Source organism: Peromyscus leucopus, chromosome 1, assembly GCF_004664715.2.
Source record: "Peromyscus leucopus breed LL Stock chromosome 1, UCI_PerLeu_2.1, whole genome shotgun sequence".
In the NCBI taxonomy this organism is placed as follows: domain Eukaryota; kingdom Metazoa; phylum Chordata; class Mammalia; order Rodentia; family Cricetidae; genus Peromyscus; species Peromyscus leucopus.
Genome location: NC_051063.1, coordinates 22,687,285 through 22,708,531, shown reverse-complemented (window position 1 = coordinate 22,708,531; position 21,247 = coordinate 22,687,285). Strand labels below are relative to the sequence as shown.

At 44.8% G+C, this 21,247-nt stretch overlaps 1 protein-coding gene across 7 annotated transcripts in view; it reads left to right on the top strand.

Moving 5' to 3' along the window:
• The window catches only part of Spata6l (spermatogenesis associated 6 like), a 50,061-nt gene extending 29,322 nt beyond the window's left edge, over window positions 1-20,739 (top strand). For 3 of the 7 annotated variants that reach the window (XM_037205548.1, XM_037205535.1, XM_037205552.1), the window contains 6 exons: window positions 407-506; window positions 3,037-3,071; window positions 3,795-3,982; window positions 13,737-13,821; window positions 14,723-14,824; window positions 20,545-20,739. In XM_037205548.1, coding sequence (XP_037061443.1) covers window positions 407-506; window positions 3,037-3,071; window positions 3,795-3,982; window positions 13,737-13,821; window positions 14,723-14,812 — 498 coding nt within the window. In that variant the 3' untranslated portion in view covers window positions 14,813-14,824; window positions 20,545-20,739. Of the gene's footprint in view, window positions 1-406; window positions 507-3,036; window positions 3,072-3,794; window positions 3,983-13,736; window positions 13,822-14,722; window positions 14,825-16,409; window positions 16,448-20,544 lie in introns of those variants that run through there. The other 4 variants (XM_037205539.1, XM_037205536.1, XM_037205542.1 and 1 more) reach the window with 4 other exon arrangements.
• The last annotated feature ends 508 nt before the right edge of the window (window positions 20,740-21,247 follow it).

The following is a 21,247-nucleotide window of genomic DNA, read 5'->3' as shown; positions in this document are numbered from 1 at the left end:
CACCACTGCTGGACTCTGTTTTTTAAAAAAATCTAGATGGTAGATTGGAAGGGGATCTGAATGGTCAGTCTCTTGTGCTTGGCATACTCTGTTTAGTCTAAAGGATTCTGAGCCACGCGTGGCATCTCACACCTTCAGTCCCAGCACTCAGGAGGCAGAAGCTTGGTGCCGTCTTTTTATCTCTCTTCAGTTCTCTATGCTCGCATTTAACACACACCCTCCAATCAAGCCTCAGTGGAGATGGTGGATGGTTTCTTCATGGGGTATAACGTACCATATTTGGAGACTGTGATTTACGTTATTTTCCAAGCTTCTCTCTGAATGGGGGAGGGGGAGGCATTATGGGCAATGAGAAGGTAAGCCAAGCTACTGTAGGTAGAGTCTAACATGTTTCTTACACTTTCAGGTGGACAGTGGAAACCCCTTTGGTGAAAACAGTTTGACACGTTTACAGAAGTCCAGAAGAAAATCTAAGTTTTTGGACTTTGCTTTTCCGATGAGAAAAGGTACTTGAGTTTCTCGTTACTAATATTCCTTTAATGAGTGCATCCCACTTAGCATCCTTGACCCCGAGGAACTACAGGTTACATTGCAAACTGTGGACCTGATTCTCAAGGCCTCACCAGCCAAGGCATTCCCATGGGGCAGAGGCAACTAAGAAGCAGTTTATTTTCCAGTTCCCCTCAGTGCTTGAAGGGGACTGAGCTGGATGGTGTGACTGACCACATGTGGCTACAGCCTGTGGCTAGGCTGGCAAAGCAGACGGCAGCTTCTCCTGGTGTGAACGCCTTGCAAAGGCATCGACAGTTAGCAAATGCGTTGTTTGTTGTGCCGTCTTTCTGAGGGCAAAGGAGCAAGAGACTGAAAGTGTCCTGACCCTGGCTGACCAGATTCCATGTTGTGAGGAGGGAGCCAGCTCTCTGAAGCAGTTAGGCTAATGCAGCCATCTTCTTCGGGGCTCCATTTGCAAATGATACTGAGGACTTTAAAGGGCTTTGATTGACATGGTTGATGGCTAGCCTCATTTAGCATGCTAGAAATTGAAAGCAAGTAATTGTAAAATGTAATATACCATTGGAAAAGTCAGAATAATAACGTTATGATGTGCTGTGGTGACTTTTGTTACCATGTGGGAGAATGAGAATGAGAGGAATAAATCGTGTAATTATGAATGCAGGCTTTAATTTGGATGTTTCATGAAAGGTTCCGAAGGGACCCCTCACCCCCTTTGAGGTTCCTGGACTGTATGTTACTAATTGACAGTGTTGGCGTTAGGGCACACTGGGAGGGTTTTGCCTCAGGACTGAAATGTGTGAGACCGTCCCTAGTAAAGGTCATGGCAGCTTGTCCGGAGTTCTAAGTCTAGACAGGGCTGGTGATGGTCCCTTCTGTTACCTCACGGTGGGACTAGACTTGTGATGTCCAAACAGTGGAGTTCTCTGTGTTCGGCTTAATGGTGTGTACTTTTAAAGGGCTGCAGACTGTTTCGTGATAACTCAGGCCAGCCGGAGTGACTGATGATAGCTGCCCCGGACAGAGTGTGGGGTTGGGAGGAGAAAGTGCTTCATCACCTCTGACATTTCATTTAAGCACTGCAATTGAAACATCACTGGCGCAGCACATAAAAGCAGCGTTATCTCCCCTGTCACAGCGCAAGCAAGCAACAGCAGATGGCCTTTCCTGGGAAGGCAGTGGAGCTTGAGGCTGGCTTGGCTCTGATGGCGCTCATACACCACGCTTGTGTCTTTGCCGTTTCTTGATCCTGGCGAGTGAGGAAGAAATTTCCCCGAGGTTACGGTGTGACTGCAAGTCACTACACCAAGCTGTAATCCTTGGTTCTTTTGGGCATCCCCATGCTTAGGACACCTCCAGATCTATGGGAGAATAAAACCATGCCTCAGGACTCTGTCCGCCTCTGAGCCAGCTGGGGCCCTCCTTGAGCTACACGTCTTGAGAAAGCCCTGGGGTGGGGCCTGGGTCCTTTTCTCACAAGCTTCCAGGTGGTCCTCGTGGATTGCCCCTTGAGAAACAAGGGCTCAAAAGCAGAACAGATGTCCATGCAGTTCCAACCTCACCGCAGGCGAGTGCCCAAGAAGTTCCTAGGCCTCCGGAGGGTTTTGTAGCTGGAGCTGCCATTGATGGTTCCTTGTCCAGCTTAGGGTGGTGGTGGTGGTGGGTTTCCCAGGACTATGCACACACAGATGAGTGTGCCCAGATAGAGAAGGTGTCAGGCTTTAAAAATCTCCTTTCTTCCTTATTGCATCTGGTGGTGTGAGGGGATGAGGAGTCCGGAGAATGTTTTGTCATTAGACTCGAGGGGAAAAAGCCACTTGCATTTCAGTGTTCTCCATGTATATTTATTACTTTTGGAATTAAATTTTAGTACTGCAATATTTTGTTTTGTTTTGGAATTAGGACCTTGGACATGTTAGGCTATTATTCTGCTTTCTAGTCATCCTTGCCACTCACTAGTATGAGATCTGCTTAGCTCTGGTGGACATTCCGGGTAATGACAATGATTTGTGGTTTGGGTGCATTGTGTTTCTCTGTGTCCTTGTATATTCATTGGCTCGATTTCACATTCATGTTTACCTTAGACAAGTATTCTCCAGAGCTCCTATGTTACTAGGTCTCCAGAAACCAACCAGGGCTCCTGCCCAGAGCACGGGAACGTTATATTAAATCCACGTTGTCTTCTTCGAGGCTCTGGGCAAACATGTATTCTCTTTAAGGCTGTAAGGGTCTTGAACTTCTGCTCCATGGCATGTTTGTCCCCTCACCCCCCCTTCCCAGCTGCGCTGTCACTGAAAACACAACCTGACTGTGGACCCCAGGAAGACAGAGAGTTCCCATAGACTTGCAGTGCCCCAAGGGAGACTCGGTTGTGACCTTGGATTTTACAAGGCAGCATTTTAGTTCCTTTATTAGTTATTTATTGTCTGAAACCTTGGTTCTTCTATGGGACGGATGTATCAGCAGTTTTATGGCTAACTGGTAACTACGAGTTCCTCACACGCCTGTTTCTCTTTCTTCTAGCATCTTCTCTTGACAGCCTTGCGCCAGACATCAAGGTAATTTTAGCAGTAGCATCTGTAAAATGATCCATTTCCAGTGTCTCTGTCGAGCCCTGTGCAGTTGGTGGGGAGAATATGTTCCTGGCTGTGCTGCTCATGTTAGGGCGGCGTAGCTTAGGTGGGATTTATGCAGAGTGGTGCTCAGGCCCCTCTGTCTGCTTCCCTCTGGGGTTCATTGCCTTGCTCCTCTTCTCTCATTTGTGTGACCAGTCACCAAGGAAGGGTTTCTGGAGGCCGATTATTACTTTATCACTCTTGTGGCCTGTCTCTAACCAGATACCTTTATACAGTGAGGTGGTGATCAAGCGTGACCAGTTTGCCCCACTGAAAGCTCCAACTTGTATGCTACACACAGAGATGTATGTGAAGGAAATTAAGTATATACTGCATTGCACATGTACAGGACAGACACACTTTGTTTAAAAATTTGATCTTCCCCAGAACCAAAAAAAGTCAGTGTCCTCAGAAATCAAAGTTCTAAGTGTGAGTTTACTGTGTTATTAATGCTGCCAAACACAGAGCCTTCTGGACATGTCCCCCCTTGCCCATATTCCTGAGGCTTCTGTACCACAGCCCACTCTTTTATTTGTGGGAGATCCCTGGCCACATACCCTGTTATCTTACCTCAATTTTCCTTCCTTGTCCTAGCCTGCCAATAGCTTTATATTAGGCAAATCAAAACCAAAACTACAGTGAAGAATAATTCATGTTGTCACTCAGGTTACCAGAGAGCCAGATGAGCGAATTGTTTTAAGGAGTCAGCCACCGCCACCTTTAGATCCAAGGAAGTCCAGAAAACCCTCACCCTGTCACCAAGGGGATGCCGATTTCCAACCGAAAACTCCAGTTTCCACCCCCCAGCATTCCAGATCTACCAGCCCTCTGGATCAGCCTCTTCTCCAAGAAAGGTCAGCAGCTGGTACCCATCCCCTTGCCCGATGAGTCCTGTGCTCTGTCAGGAAGAAAGCCTGTATTCCCCGTCAGTTTGTTTTGTTGGAATATTTAGCTGGTGAATGGGATCATCCCTTTTCCAACCTGCACAAAGCACTGTTAGCTTCTTCTCTTTCCTCGGGAAAGGGTTTGAGGGTGCCTGGTTTAGGTTTAGTGGTGTAGCACACAGGAGGCCCTAGGTTCGATCCCCAGTACTGCCAGAAAGGAAAACTCAAGCAAGCCATCACCACAAACAATGGAAAAACAGTCAGGGAGATGACCCAGTGAGTAGTGCAAGTGCACACTTGCTGCACGAGCGTGAAGGCCTGATTTCAGAGTCCCTGCACCCATGTCAGAAAGCCCAGTGTGGCCCCGCTGCTGGAGGAGAGTTGAGTAGGGCTGGGTTGAAGACAGAGCTTGAGCTTCAGGGAGAGAACCTGTCTCAAGGGAGTAAGGCAGAGGGTAAATGACAGGGGGCACCCAACATCTTCCTTTGCTGCACACACGTACACACACACATGAATGCACAAATGCACACATGTACACATACCCATTTTTTTCTGTCATAAATTTAAAAACTGAAGGTTTGAGTTTTACAATATAAAGGGGTTCACTAGACATTTTAGAAGCTATACACCAACAAAAGGAGTTGGGGAAAATCACCTATGTCCCCCCAATCAACAATAGACATCATTAATGTGCATATCTTATTTGCATAGACATAGTTTCTTGGTTTGTTTACATTACTGCAAGTAGTGAGAAACATTTGCCTAAGACTCTGTTGTTTTTTCTCTTTACTCTTTGCTCTTTGAGGGGGCCGGCCACCCAGCTCCCAAATAAATACACGGAAACTTATTCTTTCTTATGAATGCCCAGCCTTGGCTTGTTTCTAGCCAGCTTTTCTTAAATTATCCCAACTACCTTTTGCCTCCGGGCTGTAATCTTTCTCTATTCTATATTCCTTTCTTTACTTCTTACTCCATGTTTGCTGTGTAGCTGGATGCCTTGCCCCTGATGTCCTCTCTCCTTTTCTTGCTCCTCGATCTCCTCCCAGGTTTCTTCTCCTCCTATTTATTCTGTCTGCCTACCAGCCCTGCTTATCCTTTCTCCTGCCTTGTCATTGGCTATTCAGCTTTTTGTTTGCTTGTTTGTTTTTTGTTTGTTTGTTTTTTGTTTTTCGAGACAGGGTTTCTCTGTGTAGCTTTGCACCTTTCCTGGAACTCTCTTTGTAGACCAGGCTGGCCTCGAACTCACAGAGATCCACTTGCCTCTGCCTCCCGAGTGCTGGGATTAAAAGTGTGCGCCACCACTACCTGGCAGCCATTCAGCTCTTTAATAGACCAATCAGGTGTTTTAGACAGGCACAGTAACACAGCTTCACAGAGTTAAACAAATGCAAGAGAAAAGAATGCAACACATCTTTGCATCATTGAACAAGTGTCCCACAGCATAAACGAATGTAACACATCTTAAAATAATATTCCACAACAAGACTCTGCCAAAGAGGTGAAGCAGGGGTCTATATTTGTCAGTTGGTTTACTTAAGTCTGCCAGAGTTAGCCAAAGCCCTGTGTTTTGGGGAACCCTGTCACTCAGGCAGATCAGCCGAAGGGGTCAGTTACCTTTACTCCATGGAAAGGCACTGAAAAAAATCAGAAAGCAGCTTTGTAAGAAAGACATGCCAGTCGACTTTTCTCTACATTGTTAGGGATGAGAGTTAGACATTCCCTTCCCTAGAAAACACAATTGCTTCACACAGAGGGACCCACTTTAAGCAGCCCCAGAACCTAAACGGCCCTGGAAATCTAACAGGAATCATACTTGAGTTTGAGGTAGCATAAGAAAGTAACAATCCATTTTTCAGTGTTTTTTTTTTTTTTTTTTTTTAGAAATGATAGAACAGAATGGGGAAATTACATAAAATATATTAATAAGATAATAATGTAATGCCAATTCTTGATTATTCACCTTATTAGAAATGGTGTAATAGATTGAAAAACACCAGGGTGAGATGGTCAGAGTCAGTTACTCCTGCCTTGGGCCTCGTCTCCTTTCCCCCTGGTTTGTGCCTTTTCCAGGCTGGCAAGGAGAGCGCTATTCAGTATTCAAAGACCTAGAGCATGGGGATTGGTGGTGACCTAGCAATGTGGGCCCTAGTGACATGTGTCTGTAAGAGATCTGTGACCTCAGCAGCATTCCTGTTTTACCGCGAAGATGTCTGTGATAATCAAAAGCCCATCTGCTTTCCGCCACAGGGCTTTTCTGCTGCAGGAACTGGGGTAGCCCAAGGCTTTTGTTTAGTGACACCTTCCTAACTCCTAGAATTAGAACAGCAGGCTTTTCTGACGCTAAAGTACATGTGAAATTCTCAGAGAACTATTTGTATTATACCTGATCAGGACACATCTCTACTTTCCAGGGGCTCGCAAACTAGACAAGAAGGTAGACATGACCCCATCCTGCTTACCATGACGTAGATCATGGTATGCCCTCAACAGCGGTCCAACTGCAGGGGGACAGACGGACGGACAGAGCAGATAGAAGTTAATTCCTACAGAAGGGAGTGCAGAGGGAGGGCCCCGCTGCTTCTGAATGTGTCAGGTGTCAGGCAGTATATGCATGTGTGCATCCTTTCAGCTCCCCTCTGCTGCGTGTCTTCACGTAACTGGCCAGTTGAGCCTCAGTTCTGGCTGATGAAAGAATTACCTCATGTAGACAGAGTCAAACACTCTACCGGGATTGGAGTTGAGTGCAGGAGAAAGTGTTAAGATAGATCATCTGTTTACCAAGTCCTGAATGGAGACTAACATGTAACACATTTCTCCTGTTCCCTGACAACTTGCGACATAGCACAGAATAAAAACACACGTGCGCACTCATACACACACACACACACACACACACACACACACACACACACACACACTCACGCTGATTTCTACAAGGCAGCACTTTATGGGAACTTTTGGAGAATAAGAGAGAATGGTTCTTACAGCTTGGTAGAGGAGGTGATGTTTGCTGTGGACCCTGAAGAAGACCGGTTCATGATTGAGTGAGCGGAGGGTAGGGATGCGAGGTGAGAAGACAGGGGTATTGTTAGCTTCCAGCAGTAAGACGAATTTGGGGAACTATTGGGTCCCAGGCCTCCAGAATCTGAGGATAATTGTGGAAGTGCAGTTGAGATTTAACAGACAGGAGAGCCCCAGAATGTCCAGTCAGTGGAGGCAGGGCAGGGCGCATAAGGAAGGCGAGAGAGCATTTAGTCATCTCAGATGAGTCCAGTCATTCTGAACAGGTGACTTTGGACCGAACTGGACTTCAAAGTGTGTAAGTAAGGCCATGATCCACAATGACAAAGAACTGTGACCACAGAAAGGCCATCCAGTAGGCCTGTGGCTAGCTTCCAAGTCCTGCATTGTGGGAAAGCCCTGAGTCCTGGTTAAGCAAAGTTAGTTGGTCACCGTTCCATCAGAGGAGTGGCCTTAAATGCCATCTTTTAAAGAAAGCTGTTTTCGCCAGGCAGTGGTGGTGCACGCCTTTAATCCTAGCACTCAAGAGGCAGAAGCAGGTGGATCTCTGAGTTTGAGGCCAGCCTGGTCTACGGAGTTGTCCAGGGCAGCCAGGCCTACACAAAGAAATCTTGTTATGTAAAAAGAAAAAGAAAGAAAAGAAAGCTGTTTTCATATGACAGTGTATGCTGGCAGGCATGTGGGGAGAAGATCTCAGGCCTTCCTTCACTGATGGGGGAATGGAAACTGAAGTGGCCAGTGTGTGGGGTCAGTGTGGGAGCCAGTGTGGGAGCCGGTATGGGAACCGGTGTGTGAGCCGGTGTGTGAGCCGGTGTGGGAGGCGGTGTGGGAGGGTGTGGGAACCGGTGTGGGAGGCGGTGTGGGAGCCGGTGTGGGAGCTGTGTGGAAACGGTGTGGGAGCTGGTGTGGGAACCAGTGTGGGAGGTGGTGTGGGAACCAGTGTGGGAGGCGGTGTGGGAGGCGGTGTGGGAGTCAGTGTGGGAGGCGGTGTGGGAGGCGGTGTGGGAGCCAGTGTGGGAGTCAGTGTAGAAATCGGTGTGGGAGCCGGTGTGGGAGTTTATGGCTTTGCCTTTCGTATGCTTTGGGGAGATGCCATTGCCCCCTTGACAAGTTTAGCCGTTCACCAAGGCAGATGGTGGCTATAGTACCTTGTTCTTTCTGCTCTGACTGCTCTTTGACTGCAAGGCCAACAATACCAGCCCCTCACAAGGGTGCAGAAGAAACTTCTCTTGAGACTCTGTTAGCTTCACCTTGGAGGTCGTTAATGCTCAGCTTGTAGGGATGAGGGGCCCCAAGATAATATACAAAGCAATGATCTCATTATGACATTTCATGTGTATTTTGTTCTCTTTATACCACACTCCCACCCTCCCCTAACCCCTCTAACTCCTTGCTGATTCCCCCCCCCCGCTCTCAGGTCACATGGGCGCCATTACCCTCCTCCCAGCATCCACCACCTCAGGGTCTCTTCTTACATGATTTCTGTCCTCGGTAGTTTGATTGCTGTGATAAGAAACACTATGACCAAAGCAGCTTGGGGAGGAAGGGGCTTAGTCAGGACAGGAACTCAAGCAAGGCAGGGACCTGGAGGCAGGAGCTGATGCAGAGGCCATGGAGGGGTGCTGCTCACTGGCTTGCTCCTGATGACTTGCTCAGCCTGCTTTTTCATAGAACCTAGGACCACCAGCCCAGGGATAGCACCACCCACAATGGGCTGGGCCTTTCCCCATTGATCACTAATTAAGAAAATGGTTTACAGGCATGCCTGCAGCCTGATCCATTTCTTTAACTGAAGTTCCCTCCTCTCAGCTGACTATAGCTTATGCCAAGTTGACATAAAACTAGTCAATGTAGTAGTTAGTTCCCTTTCTAGTTTTATGATTTACATGAGAGACAACATACAGTATTTGTCTTTGTGACTCTGACTTTGTTTGCTTGATATAATGATGTCCAGTTCCATCCATTTTCCTGCAGATGTCAGCATTTGTTTTCTTTATGGTAGAATAAAATCCCATTGTGAATATTATCACATTGACCTTATCCATTTGTCTATTGACGGGCGTATAGGCTGATCCTATATCCTAGCTATTGTGAACACCACAACAGTGAACATGGATGTACAGCTGTCTCTATGGTATGTTGACTTAGAAAACTCCTGATACATGTCCAGGAGTGGGATAGTAGGATCATATGGTAGCTCTACTTTAATTTTTATTTTTCAGAAACTTTGCACTGATTTCCGCAATGGCTGCGTCAGTTTACGCTCTCACTGTCAGTAAGTGAGGAGCTCCTTCTTCCCCTCGTCCTTGCCAGCATATATTCTTAGGAAATGGTAGGATGGGCTCTCAAAGCAGTTTTTTTTTTTTTTTTTTTGCATTTCCCTGATAGCTAAGGATGCTGAACATTTTTTTTTCAATTATTTATTGTCCATTTGTGTTTCTTTAAGAACTGTATTCAGTTTACCAGTCCATTTATTAACTGCAAGCTTTGCTTTTTTGTGATACATTTTGGCAGTTCTTTATGTATTCTAGATGTTAATCACCCGTTTGATGTATTGTTGGCAAAAAATTTTCTCCCATTCTGTAGTCAGCCCAATTTAAAAAATTAACACTTTACATTTTTAAATGAAATTCATCACTTTCTCTTTTCCTTTTCCTCCATCCAACCCCTTCTGTATCCTTCCCACTCTCAAGTTGATAGCCTCTCTTTTTTATTGTTACACACACACACACACACACACACATGCACGCACGCACACACGCAAGCACACACAGATAGATATATAGATATAACTGATGTGATACTATTTCACACACACATACTGTTTCAGGGCTGGCCACGTTGTATTGAGTCATGGGGCTCATCCCTGGAAGAGGCGAATTCTCCCTCTCTCAGCAGTCACCAGTTGCCTATAGTTTTTTGTTTAAGGGTGGGGCCCTGTGAGATTTTTATCCCTTTCATGTTAACATGTCTCTTGATATTTCCCATCGTTCAGATCCTGTTTATACAACAGTTTCCTACTAGGAGAGGCAGCCACACATCAGACTTCCTCATAGTCTGGCTCTTTCAAGCTTTCCACCCTCTTCCTAACTGACCCTGAGCCATAGATATAGGAGCTCCACTACAGATGTATCCACTGGGGCTGGGCTTCCCACGACTCATTCATCTTTTCAATGTGTCCAGTTGTGGTTTTCTGCAGTACTGTCTATTTGCTGTAAGGGGAAGCCTCTTTGACAAGGGCTGATAGCTAGACTTATCTGTGGTTATAAGGTTAAGATTTAGAATGCAGTTGAAGAATTACACTGGTCTAGCAAAGTGGTGATAGTAGATTCTCTTCTCAAATTTATAACCTCACTAGCCCAGGTAGAGGCTAGGTTTCCAGCACGAGGCATGATTTCTTTCCTGTTGAGTAGACACTGGAACAGCTGTTGGTTGCTGCCAACATGGAGAGCCCCTACTGCACCTTATGGAAATCTCGCTATGCTGGTCATTGTGGGGTTCATAGGTGTTACAGCTGGGTAGGACTAGTAATTGCTTCCCTCCCTTGGTAGCTTGCATAGTACTTTATGATACTGCGTAAACTAGATGCAGGGAGGATGCTTTCAGATTAGATCCAGTTCCAATAATACAAGCCCTGTGTCCTAAGCGTTCAATGTCTTCAGCAATAGGGTCTTAATATCAACCGGTGAGAGGTATCCCGGGCAACATCAGTAACCTACGTTGTTTGGGGAGTCATTTGGACTACCTTGACCAACCACTCAAAAGGAGGTTTCTCATGCCTGTACTGTTAATATATTGTTCTTGTAGGGAGCATTGTAAACCCAAGTGGCACAACTTCATTTAAGATACACACACACACACACACACACAACACACACACACACACACAAACACACTTACATATGTTGTGTATAATTTTAGGTAAATATAAAATCTTATGGTTCCTTGAGCCTTTATCAGAAAACCTTGGTGTTATTTATCCCCACTTCTTCTCATTTTTCTCTTCCCCCTTCAAATCACTTGTATTCTATTCTTTTCCCAATCCCCCACCTCCCACAGTGCCTCTATATTTTACTGGTTTCTGTGGTTACTCATGTTGTGTACTCACATCTGGAGATTTGGGGCTAGGCTCCACCTAAGAGAGAACATGTGACATTTGTTTGGGTCCAGGTTACCTCATTCAATATAATCTTTTCTAGTTCCACCCACTTACCTGAAAATTTCATGATTCCATTTTTCTTTACAACTGACTAGCGTTCCATAGTGCATCTATGCACATTTTCCCCATCCGTTCATTTCTTGAAGGATATTTAGGTTGCTTCCATTTTCTAGCTATTGCAAACAGGGTAGAAATAAGCATTGCCAAGCAAGTTTCTGTGGAGTAGGACACCACGTCCTTTGAGCCTCTGCCAAGGAGTGGTATTGCTGGGTCATATGGTAGACCTCATTGTCGGATTTCAAGCCCAAGATTTTAGTGGAAGATGTACAACACCTTTTGAATGCCAGAGTGAAGAATGTAGTCCCAAAGCAAAGAGAGATGACCCCCGCTTCCCATCTCCCCCGTCTGCAGCATGTTGCCTGCCGTCACCACACAATCCCATTCTTCTCTTGTATGTAAGAATTACAGAGAAGGCTGGGATGATACAGCTCTAGTCCTTGCATGCAACTGTAGTATTTTTAAGGGCTATGTGTCCAGCTGGTGGCTATTTTTAAAGACTTGGCGTATTTCTCATAAGATTCTTAGGGAGAGCAGAGATCACATATGAAATACATGAATGATGTTTTCTGAAACACAGCAGTGCATTGAGCGTGCAGCCCTTTGCGGCTCCTTGTTTTCCTGGGTTGGTAATAGATGTGTGGACTCAGCTCTCCTTGGGCCTCAGTTCTTGCTCCAGAGAAGGGTGTAATGGGAGATCAATGGGCATGAACTACAGACAGGAGGAGGGGGGGGGGTGTCATCGGCATAGTGGTCCTAACAACCATTTGCCTTCTATAGTCTGCTAATGGATGGTTCTCTACATATTCTTTTTTAAAATTATAATAATATATATTTTTTTAATTTTATAATTTAATAGCAACCTGTGTTAACATCTCAAATACTTGTGCCATCCTAGTGTTTCTCACACATTACCAGAGAGGATGATTTTAACTGAATTGTTACAATTCTTTGAACATTTTAAGGAAACAGTATCTGCACTTTTCATCATCAAATTTCTGTGTACACCTTTAGCTTTGTGATCCTCAGAATTTAGGATTTGGTACTCACCACAGAATGAATGAATTCACTACTCAAACAATGTTTTTTGTTTTTTTTTTTTAAAGATCTATTTTGTGGGCTTGAGTGTATATCTGTGCATCATATGTGTGCATGTTCCCATGGAGACCAGAAGTGGATCCCCTGGCACTGGAGTTAAAGGTAGTTGTGAGGCAGAAGATGTGGGTACTGGGAACTGAACCTAGGTCCTCAGTAAGAGCAGCAAATGCTTTTAACTACTGAGTCTCTCCTCACTCCAGCCCCCAAACAATACTCTTTAAAGCCCACTGTGGTATTCAATACCTACTATGACCTGAGAGGAGTTTCACTTTTGTCTCGTTGAGACAGGGTTCTGTTGTATAGCCCAGGCTACCCTAAAACTCATGATCCTTCTGCCTCAGTCTCCTTAGGGCTAGGATTACAGGTATGTGCCACCACACTTAAGTCTGGGATGAGATATTAACCAGAGTCTCAGCCCGGATCTCAGTCTAGTGGACACATTAACCAGATGGGGCCAGTGTCCACTGTCAGAAGCAATGTGAAATGAACAACATACAGGTCAGCTGACCTGGGGTGGGGGTGGGGGTGGGGCTCGGGAAGGACTCCTTGAGAAATCGGTAATAGGGAGTCAATGAAAGTAGGGACTTGGGTGGGAAGGCTGCTGTGTTCTACACGGAGCAATCAGTGGAAGAGAGAAAGTTCTGTGTGTGAGGAGCTGGAAGGAAGACATTATCTGGCTTGTGCTTAAGTTTGGGCTCTGAGTGGCCTAAACCAGATGAGATGTAAAATAAAGTCTGTGGCAGAAAACAATTGAGATTAAGTTTTAAAAGTATAGTTTGGGTTTTTTTTTTTTTTTTTTTTTGGTTTTTCGAGACAGGGTTTCTCTGTGTAGCTTTGCACCTTTTCCTGGAACTCACTTGGTAGCCCAGGCTGGCCTCGAACTCACAGAGATCCGCCTGCCTCTGCCTCCAGAGTGCTGGGATTAAAGGCATGCGCCACCACCGCCCGGCTAGTTTGGGGTTATAAAAGTTGGATTTTCTCATTAGCAAATTCCCTGAAAATCAGTAATGTCCAAAGAAGAATGGCTTGTTCTAGCCATGTTGGTGGAATGTATTCCCACATCCCTCACGTGGAGTTTTGATGCCAGCATTAAAATCATAGGTGTACCATTTTGCACACGGACATTTTAGCTTGTAGTTACTTTTCAACCCATTTTTTTTTTTTCGAGACAGGGTTTCTCTGCGTAGCTTTGTGCCTCTCCTGGGACTCACTTGGTAGTCCAGGCTGGCCTCGAACTCACAGAGATCCACCTGGCTTTGCCTCCCGAGTGCTGGGATTAAAGGCATGCACCACCACTGCCCGGCTATCAACCCATATTTTTAAGTACTCTAAGTCAGCATCCTTTTTAGTTGCTGCATAATGCTCCACTCCGTTTATTCTGTTGGGCAGGTTCCAGCCTTGTTCTCAGTCCACGTGGAAGAAGATCCATGAGAGGGTATGCAGCCTTCTTCCATCCCACAGAGCTCACCCAAAGGTCAGGGGTTCTGGTGAAACTAGATCCTTGCTGGTAAATGTGGGAATTGGAGTTCGAAGTCCAGTGAGGGAAGCAGACATTTGTAAAGTAACCATAGAAACAATGTAAAATTACAATATTTGCCCAGGAGAGAACATGGCGTTCTGAGCCTGACTTTGTGGTATCTGTGTGGCCAGGAGTCAGGGCAGGTTTCCAGAGGAAAGGCCGGAGGAGGTTAATGTGAACAGTTCATTTGGCACAGCATTCATCAGGCAGAGGTCCTGGGAGCGGTCCAATGGACCAGGCATGCTCTCACCCTCCATTCACAGCAGTCCCAACACAGAGAAGGAAAACATTTATGTGGGGTCCCATGTCAGGCCACAATCTGGAAGAAATGGCTTCAGTAGTTTAATAAGGTGTTTTTGGCTGTTTGATGTTTTCTGTGAGCTTAGGGAGGGTACTTGATGTTTCCTGCAGACACACAGCTTGGTGATCTTGACCTGAATTTAAAGGCATTCCAGTGAAGTGTTCAAAGGGCCCTCAGTTTCTGGAGCTGATCATGCCACACAGTCTAGCTTATACCAGGCTGGCAGGATGACATTTGTTTGTAAGTGGGTATTGGTCATGGTACCTATGGGAGTAGTCAGTTTCTTTTCTTCCTCTCTGAGGAGCTCTGGCTTAGTCTTATTTCCCAACCTAAAGGAAACAAATCTCCTTAAGATGGAGAAAGGGGAAGGAAACACACACACACACACACACACACACACACACACACACACACACACACACACACACAGTAGACCCCATTTGCATGACACATAGGGGATGCATGGACCTTTTCACACCAAAGGTCACATGTCTAGGTGTTACCAATCTTTATTACGTCCTGGGTAATGCCATTGCTGGGTGTGTTTTATTGTAGGAAAATTTCATCTCTGAAACAAAGTATATCAATGAAAGACCAAGCTACCCCCTGAAGAAACACCCACTGCGTGAACAGAGATATTTTTAACCACTATCTCATGTAAGTAAGCAGCTTAAGTACTGTTTGTTATTGTGGTTTGCTAAAAACGGTTCCCATCTGTCTCCCACTGTCACCAAAGTAGCTAGGAAATGTGGAGGAGGTGGGGAGGAGCTCTGAGAACTCCCCAATCCCCCTCCCCGAATCTGTCCCTCCCTCAGTGGAACGCAGATAGCAGGGGCTGCACCGATTGTCACATCCCTTTGTCCCACACCTCCCTCCCTCTTATGTAGAGGACACTTGAACTTCTTTTCACCTGCCGTGGGTCCCCTGCATGCCACCTGGACTACTGTTTCCTGACGCAGATGGAGTACCTTTGATTCTCCCTGCTCTTCTGACACAAACCCTTTGGTACCCTGCCTGTTTCTTTCCGAAGTACAAACAATGTATTACTACTGTTTAAAAATCGGTCTTTTATACCAGACCAAAACAGAAACCCAGCATTTGGCTCAGTACAAGGAAACCCTAATGGGAGAAATCACAGAATGTGCTTTAAGGGCAAAGGAATTTATTTGGGAAAGAAAATGCACAAGACAGAATAGAGGAATTTGTTGCAGGATCCTGGAAAGGTGAGGCACGGTCCCATGAAGTTTTTTTTTTTTCCTGAGATCTGCCTGGTCTGTTCCAGCATCCAAAACCACAAGGGAGCGAAGAGAGAGCCTTGTACATGCATCCCAGGTCTTAAGAGTCCCAAGTGGCCATGCCCCAGGGGTATGTGCTTCAAGGTCATAGGCAGGTATAACAGTTACCTGTTACCTCACTAGGGGCAGTACTTCAAGGTCATAGCTAGAACAGCTACCCATTACATCTCTGTCTCCCCTTTTTGTCTAAATAAGAAAGTTCTAACCTAACACAAAACTATATACAATAGGAATGATTATTAAGTATTGTCCAGGAGAAATAAAGAGTAATGACCTAAACAAAATGAAACTACAACCAACAAGAACAACATCAAATAAGAGACATATACTAAAATCCAGAGATGTCCAGAACATAGGTAAATGGCATGCTACAGAGATTATTCCAAAAGCTGTCCTATCCTGAAGAATCTGAATCTAGTACTTAGTATGTTCTAGCTAAGATACAAGAAGATTGTAACTGTAGCTATTAGTCTTTAACCCCATCAAAGATCTGAGAAAGAATATAATAATACCTGAGAAATGGGAAATGCATGCAAGCAATTTTTGAAAATCTTTCGAGAATAGACAGAGACAGCTGGCAGCCTGGACAGTCACCTAAAGTTTCTCAGCATTATTGGGGCATCCAATTTAGCTACAGGCCTAGAATATCTGACAGACCATTGTCAGAAGCAGGAATTTTGAAAGACCATCTTACTCTGTCTTGGCAGAGTTCAGAAGTTGCTTTTCCTTGTGTCCCGCTCATCCAGAAAGGACAGCATTCGTGCTATCAGCAGTTGAGGCAAGGGCAGTTCTTTGCCCAGCAGACCATTATGCATCAAGAAGAAGATAAACTTCCAAATGGAAATGTCTCAGAAGCCCAACATTCTCTCAGAATCAGATTGGTGCTGCCAGGAGCAATGTGTCTCACAGCAACAGAATCTAAGTTATTTAAATGTCATATTCTCTAGGTCTATGAAGTGTTTGAAGATTACCTATCCATCTGACCTATGTATCTGTAAATCTGGAGAACCTAACTAACATAACTATAGAAATGACAAGCATGGGTGGCTATAAAATGTAAGTCTTATTTATCTACCTAAATAACCTAAGGACTAAGCTTCACAAAAACAAGGTAAACAGTCTGTAAACAAATGTATCATAAAAGGACAATGACCTCAAAATTGTGACAATACATAAAATGTCCTAAACAGAGGTAGAAATGTATAGTGCAATATGCAAGATGACAACAATCCTGAATATGTATCAATATACAAAATATCTTAAACAGAGGTAGAACATATAACAAATATAATTTTATGTATCACTATATAAGATATTTCAAATAGTAGAAATATATGTACAATATAACAAATATAGTTTTATATTTGTATTCATATACAAATTACCTTAAATAGGAACATAAAATAGTTTACAAGAATCCATAAGTGTACAAATTATCTAAGGCTGATATTTTACTAAATTAATTTACTAGTATATACAATAATCTACCTTAATATCCTATACCTATCCACTCCCCTTTTTCTTTTTTTAAGGATAATAGTCTAACTTTTATTGTTCCACCCCCAACCCTATAACCATTATCCATAACCCAGAGAAAAATGAAACCTTTGGGAGAGGGGGCATTGTTTTCTTAGAATTACTTCTTGCTGTTTAGGGAGCGACGGTATCTCTGTGGGGTCCTGAGAAAGCCCAGGTAGTTAGGTCTCAATAGGACTAGCTGTAGATTCTGCAGTAATGGGGGAGGTTGTCCGAGATTCTGGCTAGAAGTGTAGTAGATGACGGACCATCTCATCTTGAGCTGGGGTCCTGAGCAAGGCCCCGCCTTCCCACACTCACCCTCCTACTGTCCTTACATCTGTTGACCCTCCAGAGTGGTCACCAGCAAGTGTGCTTCTATGTGAATGCAGAAGGAGATGCTGAGGTGGATCTAGAATGCTGATGTGTGGTGAAGTATTTGGCCATAGAGTGGCAGGTCATCATTTCTTAGTTTTCTTCCTTAATCCATGTCCCCCAAAATAATTGTGGTTTCTTCAAAAGTGGCATACTTGCCTGTGGACAGACATAAGCTGGATTTCTGTGGATGGGAGTGAGGCTGAGGAACTTGGGTTCTGCCATCATGTAGACAGCTCTTCACTTTTCCTTATGTATTCCCTATATAGGGTCAAGAGCTGGCCAAGTACATCCCATGAACTAAGTGAATTAATGTTTAGTTCTTACAACTCCAGGAGAAGGGTGCTTCTACTAAGTTGTATTTTTAAGGTAGGGAGACTGGGGTACAGAGAGGTCAGATACCTTGCTCAAAGTGATGTGGCTAGTCAGTGGCAGAGCCAAGACTATGATTGATGGGACTCCTTAGCACAGTAGACTTCAGAGACCATGCCCTGAATTGCCATATTCTGTTGCCTTTCCAAAGCTAGAGTATGACAAAAGAATGCCAAGGAGTAGGTGTGTCTGTAAATGGCAGCCCTTTGGCACCCAGGCAGTGTGGGGACAAGAGCTACCTTTGAATGTTTCCCCCTAGGAGGAATCGTGTTGTATCTTATGGTCATCAGAAAGGAGCAGGCCTTTTTGCAATGAAGGAGAATGGGATGACCTACTAGACTTCCCTAGTCAGGCACCTGAAAGTCTGCCTTGAGGGTCATTTATGCTTCAGCCTTGCCTGAGGGGCTGGCAGGGCTCTCTGCCTTCAGCACAAAGGAAGGAGGACATCTTGATAATTGCCCATTCCGTAGGCTTTCCTTTAGAACGTTCTGCTTGGTAGATTAAAGAGTGGATTCTAGGGCACTTAATCTCTCATTGCAAGAGTCTTGATGCCTTCATTAGGCTGTCCCACAGAACATAGCACACACAGTTACCAAATGCCCAATTACATTAAGTTTCTATGTGGGTAAAATCAAGTTTCACAAAGCTGATATCTGGACACTGATGTGAGGGGCTAGGAAGAAAGAAGATAGACACCCACCCCCATGGCCAATTCTGTCTTGGGAAATGGGTTGCTTTACTAACAGGAGTCCCCACACAAGGTTTGGAAGATGTCCATAGGCCTTTCCCAGAAGTGGTCTTTCTTCCTTTGATTAATGTTACTTTTTGAACCTGGATCCCTAGTAAGTCAAGGATCCCAAAGGACAGAAGTAGGGAAGGGTCTCCAGGTTGAAAGAAACAAATCCAAGCAAGACGGACTAGGCGACTCTGAAGGTACCTGGGCATTTATTATGAGTGACCCAGTAGACCTGGGGAAAAGCAAGGTCAAGGACTTGTGAGAGGAGACCGGCGCTACCCCTGAGGTTGGGAAGACAGATTCTAGAGTGGGGGATTCCTTGACACACAGCAGAGCATCCTCGATCTCCACTATGTGTCCCTGCTCTACTTTCCCAAGGACTCCATTGACAGACCCCAACCTAGCTCCTCTGAGGCTCCACATCAGCTTCCACCGTGGTCTACCTTCCCTGTTCTGGCTTCCTTGGTCTCAGCTTCCCAGAAAAAAATGAAAAAGACCCTTAGTCACAAAAATATCAAGAAATTTTGAATCCCAAACAGGGAGTCCTATTGTCTGTCCTGGTAGATGTGGAATGGGGAGAAGGTGGGTAGAGGAAGTATATGACATTGATGTATCACTATTCTGATGTGTCAGGACATGGGACTTGGGGTATAAGTGGAATATCTCTGGCATACTTGAAAATGATAAAATTTCCTACCAAATGAACACAGCCCCCCTGAACAAATAGGAAAATCCCATAAACCCTCCAAACGCCACAGATACCCCAAGTTCTCTTGAAGAGATGATTATTTCTATGTTCTGGCCTTTAGTGAGCTGATGCCCATGTCTAGTGTCATGACTGAGAATCTTCTATGGGAGTGGGCTCCAAAGGTTGTCTCTGATGGTCCCAGTCCCCCAGGCAGTGGTAGGCCCTCGTTAGGTGAGGGGTGCTGACCACATACACCAGCTCGAGCCAACTGAATGTTTACAGTCTCCCCATCTGCTCCCAGATTTTATCTGGAGCTAACCCTCAGGGGGAAAGAACAGGAACCAGCCTTACTGTCAGGCTTTTAAGTAGATGGTAGTCAAGGAACTCGGCAGAATTTCCTTAGACACGGGAAATTGTAGTCTCCTGCTTTTTTTAAAACTCAAGAATAACAACAATTGAAGAGAAAAGTTAAATTGTTGGTTTAAAGTGCTGGTTTCTGATGTGGGTATAGGCTGTAGCCCCAGCTCCTGGGACAGTAGTGGCCATAGGTTTTAGTCTCACCTGTCCTAGAGGATCCTTTACACCTGATACCACTGCAGCGGAAAGTAAAGCAACCTCATCTGGCAAAGCCCAAGCTCCTCTGTCAGCATTTCCATCTAGATTTTGGCACCTGCATCTGAGGGACTTGTCATTTGGTGGCTTGTGGGGGACTGATGTAATGGATAATGATACATGATCTGTCTTCATCCTGGAAGCCCCTGTCAGCATCCGACAGACCACACAGGTGGTCAGCAAATTCTCAGGCCTCCAGGCCTCAAGAGCCATAGGATCATTAGAGGAGCTCTGAGAACCTAGAGCTCATGCTCTGTTATTCCACACCAGTTTAATCCTGGTGGTGCCCAGTGATGGGAATGCTGCAGGAAGTTGCTTGTTAGGATATTACATGCACTTTTAAGACTGAGATCTCTAAGTAGACTTGAGTTTTGTGAGAATGGGGAATTCAGAAGACCCACCCCATCACCCAGTTCCAAACTTGACACCCTTTCATGTACAGCAGTTGTTCTATAGAACAGCAGATTGGAATGTCTTTAACACTCCCACTTAATAACATCCAGTAAGTCTGGGCATATTTGCCATGAACCAAGAACTTCATTAACTCCACACATAGCACTGGGAGGTAAATGCTCTGAGTGCCACTACTCTGCTATTATACAAAGAGGTCAAATGCTTTGCCTTATTCTGAACCAGGGATGTAGGGGAAGGGGCTCAGAGCACAGGCAATTCTGAGGCTGAGCTGGATCTGTGGTTAGGATAGTTCATGTTTTTCTCCTTGGCTGTGTCAATTATCCACCTTTTTCTCAATACCACATGTAGATGTGATCTTTAAATTTCACAGGGGAACATGAATGAAACCCGAAGAAGGATGAAGGCCTCAGTCATCGAGACATTGACACATCCTTGGAGAAGTGAACAGCATTCTTTGTGGTCTGGGTTGAGTTACTGGTGCCTAGCCCCCATTAAATCAAACCTTATACTCAGTCTTTTGTGCCCAAGGTAAGAATTGTTGATTAAACTCTGTTTGGGGCTCTCATTCACACTTGTCACATGGAGAATTTGTGTTTGTTTTGAGCATGAAAAATATAATAGAAGTGTGTCAGGGGCTTTTCCATTTGGGAAGTATTTTTAAAAATTGTAACAAAATATGTTGCGGGATATTTGTACACTGTATAAAAATATATTGTGGGATATTTGTACATCATGTGAAAACATATTACTGTGATTGGTTTAAAAAAAAGAGTTAAACAACCAATAGCTAGATAGAGGTATAGGCAGGATTTCCAGGCAGAGAGGAAATTAGAGGAGATAATCAAGGTGCAGGGAGATGCCAATGAGACATGGAGGGAGTCAGACATACAGAATGAAAGGTAAAAAAAAAAACAAAAAAAAAAACCAATAACACATGGTAAAACATAGCACTCAGGAGGCAGAGCCAGGTGGATCTCTGTGAGTTCAAGGCCAGCCTGGTCTATAGAGCGAGATTCAGGACAGGAGCCAAAACTACACTGAGAAACCTGTCTCGAAAAACCAAAAAAAAAAAA